The sequence below is a fragment of the Mirounga angustirostris genome, unplaced genomic scaffold, assembly GCF_029215605.1.
Source record: "Mirounga angustirostris isolate CCGP_5_RB_7025 unplaced genomic scaffold, mMirAng1.0.hap1 SCAF_10, whole genome shotgun sequence".
NCBI lineage: Eukaryota > Metazoa > Chordata > Mammalia > Carnivora > Phocidae > Mirounga > Mirounga angustirostris.
Genome location: NW_026991718.1, coordinates 3697966 through 3708156, shown reverse-complemented (window position 1 = coordinate 3708156; position 10191 = coordinate 3697966). Strand labels below are relative to the sequence as shown.

The following is a 10191-nucleotide window of genomic DNA, read 5'->3' as shown; positions in this document are numbered from 1 at the left end:
CAGCTGAAAAAGTGTGAACGATGGGGGCGCCTGGGTGGCTCAATTGGTTAAGCGACTGCCTTCGGCTCAAGTCATGATCCTGGAGTCCCGGGATCGAGTCCCGCATCGGGCTCCCTGCTCGGCGGGGGGTCTGCTTCTCCCTCTGACCCTCTTCCCTCTCGTGCTCTCTGTCATTCTCTCTCAAATAAATAAATAAAATCTTTAAAAAAAAAAAAGTGTGAACGATGGCCCTGAATCCTTCGGCTTTCACCACCTTTTATAAGGCCTTTAGGGTGTGTGCATGGGGGCAACGGAGGTTGGTGTTAAGCCAAATTTTTCATCTGGGAAGGGGAGATCTAGGGGACAGGAGGGAAGCCTGAACTAGACAGGCACATACTTGCCCCACCGCAGCCCCCGCCTTCCCGGAGCCCCGCCTCTCCCTGCACCCCATTCCTGCCTCTCATCTGCTGACCCCCATTTCTGCTTGCTCCCAACTCTGCCCGGCAACGTCACACCTGCTGGACCCGCTCCCTGCGGCTCCTCGGCCCCGCCCTGCAGCGGGAGCTCCAGCGAGGGACCCGCCCTCCGCCGGCCAACTCGGAAAGGGGCGGGGTCTGCAGGCGGCTGGCGGGGCTCCTCGAACAAACCCCACCCACACCTGCCCCGCGGGGCGGAGCCTCACTCAGCCTGGCGAATTCTCCCAAGTTGCTGCCACCTGGCCCACGGGGGCCCCGCGAGTCGCTGCACACCAGAGCCCAGGATGTAAGGTTCTACCAGAACCTACGTTAAAGTCCTTCTTGGGGTTGGGAGCAATCCATTAAAATACAGCTCCAGCAACCCCCAAATCCAGGGATTTTTGTCCTGTCCTGGAAGGTTGTATATAGAGTTACATCTCAAGGTGTGAGGTGTGGAAGAGGCAATGACTTGCTCAAGGACACCCAGCAAGTCACTGGCAGAGCTGGGACTGGAACCCAGTGTCCTGATTCCCTTTGTGGGGGGGGGTCCCCCAGGCTGGACTTAGGGAGACCCACCCAGAGTGGATCTGGACACTTTTCCGGCTCAGTGACTGAGGAAACAGAATGTGTTCAAGCTGGCCTGGCAGGTGAAGTCTTTCTCCCCACAACATTTTATTTTGAAAAATTTCAAACATACAGAAACGGTGAAAAAAGGGTTCAGTGAACACCCATATACCCATGACCTAGACTCTACAATTAACATTTTGTTGTATTTGCTTTGTCACATTTCTATCTATCCCTCTACCATCTGCCAGTCTGAAATGGCTTCTAAATTAAAGACCAACCCCCACAGAAGTCTTCAGCCTCACATACATCAGGCACTTGGTCATCCTGGATGCCCTAGCTGGCCTTTTTGGTCTTCTTCCTTGTCTCCGGACCATGTGGCCAGGGGACCTGGGCCAAGGTATCTGGGCAAACGCCATGGCTGTTCCAGGCTGTTCCAAGCCTCAGCCTGCAGTTGACCTTAAAAGAGGTGTCCCATGCAGCAGTCAGTGCCCTCTGCACACACACTCATGGGACCTCTTCTAGATGTTCGAGGAGGCCAGAGCTGCCACCCCTCGGCAAGGTAGAGACCTGTCCTGGCTGTGCTGGGGGCACAGCCACCGAAGAGAGAACCACCACCGGGGCAGCCTGCTTCTGGGCTCTGGGCGTTCACCCAGCCCGTCTTTACCGGGAAAACGTCAAGGTCATGGAATGCCAGCCCACCTGGCCCAGCTCTGGAGGAAGAACCCAGGAGAGAGGAAAGACGGCCCCCACCGGCCCCACCACCTCTGCTTTTGGACTGATGTCCCAGAAGGTCACATCACTCGGCCTCCTCCTCAGGCAAGTGCTGGTGGCCGTCACCCCATCTCCACTCCAGGCTTCCCCACCGCTCACCTGGGCCATAGCAATGGTACTCCCCTGCCTCTTGCTCTTTCCTGCGGCTTCTCGTTCTTTCCCTTGCGCACTAACTGCAGGCACAGATCGGGCCAGCCCTGTGCCCGGGGCCCTGTTGGCCAGTCTCAGACCTCGCCTCTCCCCCGACAGCCCCCCAATACCAGTGCTCCCTCCTGCATCCACGCTTTTCCTACTCGCCCCAATTTTTCCACCTGGCAAATCCTCTTCCCCTCTTCACTCCTTGGGGCACCTCTTGCTTGAAAGCAGAATCTCCAGTGCGAGCTCGGGTCATTGGCTGAACTCGTCCCCACACCCCAGGGGCGCCGGGCAAACCTCCAGGGAGTATGGCTTTGTCAGCGCTGTGTTGTCCGGGGGTCTGTTTCCCAGCTGCGCAGAGAAGGGAGCACCACGCCCAGCGGATGGGTCCACAGGAAGTTTCAAGGAAAGAGCCGTGCATCTGCCCACACATACAGGGGGCATTCAGAAGCCGGGAGGGCTGGAAGTGCCCGGTGCTGGGGGCAGAAGCCATGAGGGAGGGGGGCCTGGAGCCACAGAGCGACGTGGGCCGCACTGGGTCAGAGCAGAATCGCGGCCGAAGGCTCAGAACACGACTCCACCTCCCCACCGGGTTCTCCTTGTTTCCTTCAGAGGATCTAAAGACAAGGCCAAGCCTCAGCGAGTAACCGGGGGACCTTGGACACTCACTTAATCCCGCTGGTGAGGACCTCAGTTCCCTCCGAGGTAGAATGGGGCTGGAAATGCCTGTCTTGGAGGACCCGGGTTCAGCGAGATGAAGGATGGTGGTTTGTAAGCCCTCTAGGCTGATGCGGGTAGAACGGGTAGTAACTGCACAGTGTCACTGATTTTCCCTTGCCGGCCACTGCTCAGAACCCCTCTGGCAGCCGAGCATCGGCGGGTATCCACTCTGGAGCTCACAAAGCACCTCCATCCGCCTTCTCGCGGGAGCCCTGCATCTGCGCCTCCGCGGGGGAGCTGGAAGGATGACTATTGTCAGTTCACAGGCCCCAGGAGGGACAGGGACTGCTCAAGGTCATGTGGTAATTGGAGGATGGGCCCCAACGCCCAACCCCCCCCCACCCCCCCCACCCGCATCCTGTCTTTTCTTACTGCCCCAGAAATCCGGGCTTTGGTCGCTCCCCCATCCTCCATGCTGTTTTGAGGTCTCCAGCCAGGGGGCCAGGGGTCAGAGCTGAGGGGCAGCTGAGCTGGGCCTGGCACCGACGCAGAAACTCTCTCCAACCCCCCCCTCGGGGTTCAGATGTCACACACACACGTGGGAGCTGCCTTGTCCCCCGGGCAACAGTCAACACAGGCAGAAGCTCGAAACACAGCTAGGCTCAAGTGCTCTCTCCCCAGCCCGCATCAGCCACTCTGAGCTTGGGGTCTAGAGGGCCAGTGAGGGGGACCCCTGTTCAGGCTTTCCTGGAGTTAGGAGTGGAGGGGGTCCCAGGAGAGGTCCGAGCTCAGACAGGAGCCTCTCTCTCTCTCTCCGTCTCTCTCAATTTCTCTATTTCTCTGTCTCTCTGCCACACACACACACACACACACACACACACACGGGGATCCACCCCACCCCTGGGTTCCGGAGAAGCACATCAGCTGGGTGCCAGCGGCCCTCAACCAGGCTGTCAGCCTTAGACTCCTCCACGGCCCGGGCTGGCCCTGTGGTGGGCAGGGGTCTCGCCGGCAATCGCCAAACCCCCCAGGCCCCAGAAGCAGAGCACTTGGCCCTGGGAACGAATGGTGTGCAGCAGGACCAGCTGTGGAGGGAGCTCTTGGAGGCCGAGAGGAGGGGCCAACAGCGCTGGTGAGTGCCCTGCCTGAGCCCCAGCTAATTCAGGGTCTAGGAAGCTTCTGGAAGCAGAGAGACCCATGAGAAGGAGTAAGCCAGGCAAATGGTGTTGATGGAAAAGTGCTCTGGGCCAGACCGGAAACTAGAGGGTGGGAGGGAGAGGTGGGCAGGGGCCAGGTGACCCCCCTCCTTCACTCTGGGGTCCCATCTGCCTTTGGAATAATCTCTCCAGCTGGAGCTCCTGGGATAGCGCTGCGGGCTGGCCAGGAAGTCATGACAGCATTGGGGGTTTGGGACGCCCTGGCCCTCTGACCCAGGAGAGAGACATCCCTTCATGCATTCATTCAATCCAGACATTCCTAGGAGAGCCGCGCCGTCAGGCTGTAATGAGGGACAAGACAGCCCTAAACCCGGCTCCAGGGCAGCCAAAAAGCAAGCAGAGAGACAAGTACAGTGTGATGAGTGTCAGGGAGTGAGGGGAGGGTGGGCGCCTTCTTTTTACAGAGGCCTCTCCGAGGAGGGAGGCGGAGCCCTGAAATCTGAGAAGGGGCCAAGAAGAGTTTGGTGTATTCCAAAACAAAACAAAACAAAACAAAGACTGTCCGTGGCCCACCCGTCAGTGAGGGGACGGGAGCCTCAAGATAAGCAGTAGGAGGAACATCTCATATACTGTAAAAGATCACATTTTTAAATGTAATGAGACACCATCAAGGGTTTTAAGGAAGAGCATGATGTGATCTAGCCAAAGATCTGGGAAAAATTCAAGGAATGTTTTTATGGCAGAATTCCAACAATTGTTGATGGATTGGAGTGAGAATGTGTGTGGTGTGTGGGGTGTGGGTCTGGGGGGTATATATGTGCGGTGTGTGGGGTGTGTGCAGTGTTGGTGTAGAGAGTGGGGCTGTGGGGGGGTGTGCATGTGTGCTGGGTGTGGGTTATGAGTAGGGTGCGCGCAGTGGGCGGTGTATACGTGGGGTGTACGTGGGGCGCGTGGGGGGACGTTCACGAGGACAGGGCTCTCTGGTGCGGGGTGATCTGCGCAGGAGGACCCGGGAGCTGAGCGGATGTGGGCGCGGGGAGGAGGTGTCAGGGGGCCGGACCTCCAGCCTGGATCGTTAGTGGGATGATCCAGGGGTTCATCCTTGGGTGAACTGCAGCTCCAGGGTGAAGATGCGAGAGCTGGTGGGGTGTTCGAGGCCGGACATAGCCGGGTGGCCGCCCAGGAGGCCGCGGAGTGGCAGGAATCAGGAGCTGGACACTGGCCCCACAGGGATGAAAAGCAGAGAGGCGGCCAGGCGTGGAGGGGAGAACGGACGTGACCGCTGAGGGACAGGGCGTTTCTCCTGGGGGTGACAAAAAGAGCGGTGATGGTGCAGGACTCTGAATATACTGGAAACCACTGGACCAGACCCTCTGCAAGGGTGAACTTTATGACACGTGGATCTGCTCACGAGCGAGAAAGAACCCACGCTCCCCGGGAAGGGCTCCCAGAGATGAGGGGGGAGCACACAGCCAGCAACAGTCACCGGACGGCAAGTAGCCAGGAGACCGAGAGAAGCTGCCAGAGAAGAAAGGGGTCCCAGACCCCAAGAGGAAGAGTTTAGGGAAATCCAGAGCCGCGCTCCCCACAGAAATACAGTATGAGCCACATCTGAAATCTTCCATATTCTAGAAGCAGCCTTAAAATATATATATATATAAATGGGGCGCCTGGGTGGCTCAGTTGGTTAAGCGACTGCCTTCGGCTCAGGTCATGATCCTGGAGTCCCGGGATCGAGTCCCGCATCGGGCTCCCTGCTCGGCGGGGAGTCTGCTTCTCCCTCTGACCCTCCCCCCCTCATGCTCTCTGTCTCTCATTCTCTCTCGCAAATAAATAAAATCTTAAAAAAAAAATTAAAAAAAAATATATATATAATGGGAAACTAGTGAAATCCATTTTAATGGTGTATCTTATCCAAAATATTATCTTTGGGGCATGTAGTCAATATTTTTAAAAGTATTGAGATAATTTGACATTCTTCTTTGTACCAAGTCTTTGAAATCAGGTCTTACAGCACCTGAGATGTGCTCCGTAAACCCCTCTCCTGAGGTTTTTCTGGATAGAGAAACTGAGGGCCCAAGAACACAGTGACCTCGTTCAGGGCCACAGAGCCCGCAAAGCAGGCAGCAAGCAGAGCGAGGACAGGGACCAGGTGTTCCCACCTCCTACCTCGCTGGCTCTCCCTAAGTCTTAGTGTGGCTCTGAGGTCAAGGCCCCTGCCTTCTGTCAATTCAAAACCGAAGCTATTGAAACATGGCTCCCACATGACAGAAGAGGGGGTGACGGTGGGTGGGAGGGTCAGGACACTTGGGGAGGATGGGAGGAGATGCATGGGCCGGGGGGGACGCGAGGGTCAACTGCAGAGGGGAAGCAGATGAGGGAACAGGGCCCCAGGAAGGGTCAGGTGGGGAGGTTCCCAACGTCTCAGGAGGGTAGGCTAAAGACAGAGAGCTCCGCTCAAAGTCTGAGCACGGAACAATGAGGCAACTTGGAAAAGAACCAAAAACAACCTCTAGAAAAAAAAATCTGTAACGCTGAAATACAAAACACAACTGAAGTGCGCATTCATAAACTCAGATTCATCACAATTACTCGGAAAGACAAGGAGGGGGAACACATAGAAGAAGAATTAGAACCCTAGAGAACAGAGCAAGAAGATCCAACATACCTATCAACAGAGCTCCCCAAGGGGAGGCTGGGAGAGATGAAATTTTGGAGGAGGAAAGTGCTCGAGAATTTTCTAGAACCGAAGAAATGCACGCATGCACAGACTCTGGAGGATGTGCTCCACAACAGGAGAGTACACAAGAAAGGAAGGCCCGGGACCCCGAAAGAGGAGACCCCTAAGGGGAGGTCAGGATGGCAGGAGCGGGTCCTGGGCAGCAACCCTCGTGGGAGCAGGGCAACCCAGTCTCCCAGACAGTGGCCTCTAGAGAACAAATGTGAATGAGCCGGTGGATTACCTGTTGCATTTGACTGTGTGGAAGATCACACAGGGAGGCTTTACAATTTTGTTGGAGAGTTTGGAATCAGTGATCTGTACACAGAAAGCTAAGAAAACCAGGGGGATTATAAACCCTAGAAAAAAATTCCAAGTTGTCCAAGGAAGGGAAGGGGATCCCATGATCCTAGATAGTTGCTCAGTGAACAGTATTTACAGAATCCTAAAGATATAAACAATACATATCAGTTCAGCCCAAATCCATAATACAATAATTTTGGAAGAAATGAGGAAAGGGAAAAGGGGCAAGAAAGCTAACTCATAATCTCCCATAATAGAAAGTCTACAGATATGTTTAGTTTCAAAAACCCAAGAAATGGCAACCTGGATTTACCATTCCATGATGGGCCCAAAGAAACAGCAAAAGAGCTGGAAACGTGACCAGACGCTGTAAGGTTCGGGGGCTATGAGGATTGGGGCAGAGAAGCCTGTTTTTATTTTAAGTCTCACAGAATTGTTCAACTTCTTAAAAACAGAATAAAATGAGAATTAAATTAGCAGCACAGGTAAAATGCCCTTCTCGTTGTCACTGTCCCGGTCTCCTGCCCTGTCCCCACTGTCCTCTGCTGTGCACACTGAGAGGCTACAAAAAAAAGTGAGGTTTTTCTTCACGAAACACTTGAGGGCTCCCACGTGGCTCCGAAAATGCAGACGCACACAGTGGGCTCGCAGCTCTGCGTTCCCCATCACGGGCCACCTCCTCTGGTACCACACATCCCACTCCGGGAAACGTCACTAATCCTTGAGATATTTGCTCGGTGTGGAGGCCACACTATAAATACTTGGTTGGTTTGGGGTGTTTGTTTCACTGGATTACTTTAGTTCCCCTGTGACGTAATAAATGCATCGGTGGCATTGACTCGTTCACCTGACATAGTGAAAGCCATTTGTTAAAAAATGTCATGGGATGATATGTCACTGCCCACGTGTTTTCCTTTTCAGGGCTCAGCACTGGAGTTTCCTGAAAGACTATGACCCCCTGGTAAGGCCAACGACGTTCCTGACATGCACACTTGCACTGGGCATGTGTGCTCATTCATCTAACGTTTATGGAGGACCTACTGGGTGCTGGATGCTGGAATGGACAGAGACAAAAAAATATACACTGTCTTGTGTCAAGAAACTCAGGGTCTGGGGGAAAAAAATGCTCAGAGCATTTAGATATTAGTTTTCCCCAATGTTTCTAGATTTTATTAAGATGAACCAACTGGAAATGATAGGTGTCTGCTTCTGGTAATGTTTTCCCCCATATGAGGATGTCAGCCATGTGTCCAGAGTGATGTGGGGGGTGGTGCCCCATGTGGAGATGAGCTTGGCGGAACATACGTTGGAAACGAATTCCCTGCTTCTAATATCACCACCTCCAATCCGACTCCACATTGCTACCAGGACAACTTTCCTAAACCACAAAACTGACCATATCTCTCCCCTGCTTAAAATCCTTCAATACACCTGCACTTTTCAGGGTGGCTCACAACGCTTCCCATGATCTAAGCTTGCCTGCCTCCCCACGCTGACCTACATGCTATTTTAGCCACACCTTCGAGCATGCTCTCCCCCTGCCTGAAATGCCCTCCCCACCTTGTCAGTCTGGTGGACTCTTATTCATCACTCAAGTGCGTCCTTCCAGAAATCTCTCCTTCCTGAGCAGGCTCGGTCAGATCCCTCTCTTCTTTACTCGCCAGCATATCCAACCGACTCCTTTGATATAGCCTGTTGTGTTCCAGTGATCCATTTCAGCAGGCTGTGGGCTCCCTAAGAGAAAGGACAAAACCAGCTTCACCGCTGTACCCCACTCACCAGCCGTGCCCTACCCCCCAGCACCTAGCAAATATTTAGCACTCAGTTGATGTTGGATAAACGACCGGATGTTGGATGAATCTGGCTGTAAGAACTGTCAAAGAACCAACCTGGAAAATGAGCAGCGTGCCAAGTCATCCCAGGCAGTGGCCACGCCTTGCCAGCTTTAGGGGAAGGTTTAACGTCTGCCTTCCCAGCCCGTGGGCTTGCTGCCTGCCCTGGGATAGAAGATGTCGTTCATGAGACCTGAAATCCTACACTGAGCTCCCGGCCTGGGCTTCCAGCCTACAGAGTCCCCCTGCCAAGGGCTAGGGATTAGCAACCTGACCACGACACCTGCATCACGCCCAAAGGTGTGGGGCCCCCTCGGCCTGGAATTTCCCAGGGGAAAGCGCAGATCCTGTTCCTTCTGTTCCTTCGCTGGTCCTGTAGCCCCTATTTGCCCCAGGGTAGCCCCGAGTGCACCTGACGCGAGGGCTCATCAGATTGTTCTCAGCTCATGCAGTAACTCACTCATTCACCTTCCAGCCATGTGCGCGAATGTTCGGACCCCCAGGCCGGGAACAGACCCAAATGCCATCCGTGGCGGGGTGGGTACGTAACGTGGAATGTTCGCACAAGCGACACGAGGGCGCGTAACGTGTGGCAAGGACAACGAAGGAGTTGTAGCCACACGCAAAAACGTGCACGAACCTCGAAAACACGTCCTGGAGAGAAAGGAGCCACGGTCTTACTAAGATAAAGTTCAAAACCAGGAGTTAGAGAGGGAGCCCGGGCTGCCTCGGGGGTCGGGACAGTGACTGAGGGGTCTGAGCAGCTGGGTCCGGGGCGTGTGGCATTTCCCTACGCGGGGGGGCAGGGGGGGTTGCGCAGACTTGCCCACGGCGTGGAGGCTCGTGGAGCCCGACGGTTACGATGTGGGAACGTTTCTGGGGCGGACCTGGGGTGGAGGCAGCTGGGGGCTGGTGCCTGCAGAGGCCACCTGCCCCCTTCCCCTCCCGTCCCTGCTGAGGGCCTGGCCGCGTGCACGCCTCTCCCCTGTTCCGGGCAGCTTGTGACACCACCTGTCCCCTCTCTTCAGGGCAACAAGAAGGAGCCTGTGCAGCTGCTGGAGAATGTGCCTCTCTTCTCCGACACGGTCCCCAACTCCACGAACCAGGTGGTGGGCAGCAGGGTGGACACGCCCCTGGGGCAAACCCTCATCGGCATGGACTTCTTCTTTGTGGACGGAGTCCGGAAGAAGAAGCTGGAAGCCGAGCTGCAGCCCGTGTAGGAGGCGGAGGTGGGTGTGGGGGCGGCGCGGGGAGGCTGAGGGGGGCTGAGCCGGGCCCTCGGCCCCAGTCAACGGCCCACACGCGTCCGCCGGGCTTGCCTTCTCTCCGGGCCCCCGCACAGCCTTGCCGAGGGCTCCACTGGCCCGTTTTCACTCATGAGATTAGAAGGACTCCAGGAAGTCCCGGGATCGAGTCCCGCATCGGGCTCCCTGCTCAGCGGGGAGCCTGCTTCTCCCTCTGACCCTCCCCCCTCTCATGCTCTCTCTCTCTCTCTCTCTCTCATTCTGTCTCAAATAAATAAATAAAATCTTTAAAAAAAAAAAAAAAAGAAGGACTCCAGGAGCTTGCCCCTGGTCTTGGACCCGGCAGGGCTGGGGACTCCCTCTCGGGAC

At 55.5% G+C, this 10191-nt stretch overlaps 1 protein-coding gene across 1 annotated transcript; it reads left to right on the top strand.

Moving 5' to 3' along the window:
• Positions 1 to 224: 224 nt before the first annotated feature.
• On the top strand, positions 225 to 9801 carry CUNH2orf50 (chromosome unknown C2orf50 homolog). Its single transcript, XM_045883936.2, has 4 exons — positions 225 to 272; positions 3281 to 3699; positions 7668 to 7707; positions 9607 to 9801. Exons 1-4 carry the CDS (start codon positions 225 to 227, stop codon positions 9796 to 9798), a joined length of 699 nt encoding a protein of 232 aa, XP_045739892.2. The 3' UTR covers positions 9799 to 9801.
• The last annotated feature ends 390 nt before the right edge of the window (positions 9802 to 10191 follow it).

What these genes read in the sequence shown, in the direction of transcription:
- CUNH2orf50 (XM_045883936.2), top strand. Translation starts at nt 225, where the DNA reads ATGGCCCTGAATCCTTCGGCTTTCACCACCTTTTATAAGGCCTTTAGG. An exon ending in CCTTTTATAAGGCCTTTAGG is followed by an intron (nt 273 to 3,280) that starts GTGTGTGCATGG and finishes CTTGGGGTCTAG; the next exon opens with AGGGCCAGTGAGGGGGACCC. An exon ending in AGGAGGGGCCAACAGCGCTG is followed by an intron (nt 3,700 to 7,667) that starts GTGAGTGCCCTG and finishes TTTCCTTTTCAG; the next exon opens with GGCTCAGCACTGGAGTTTCC.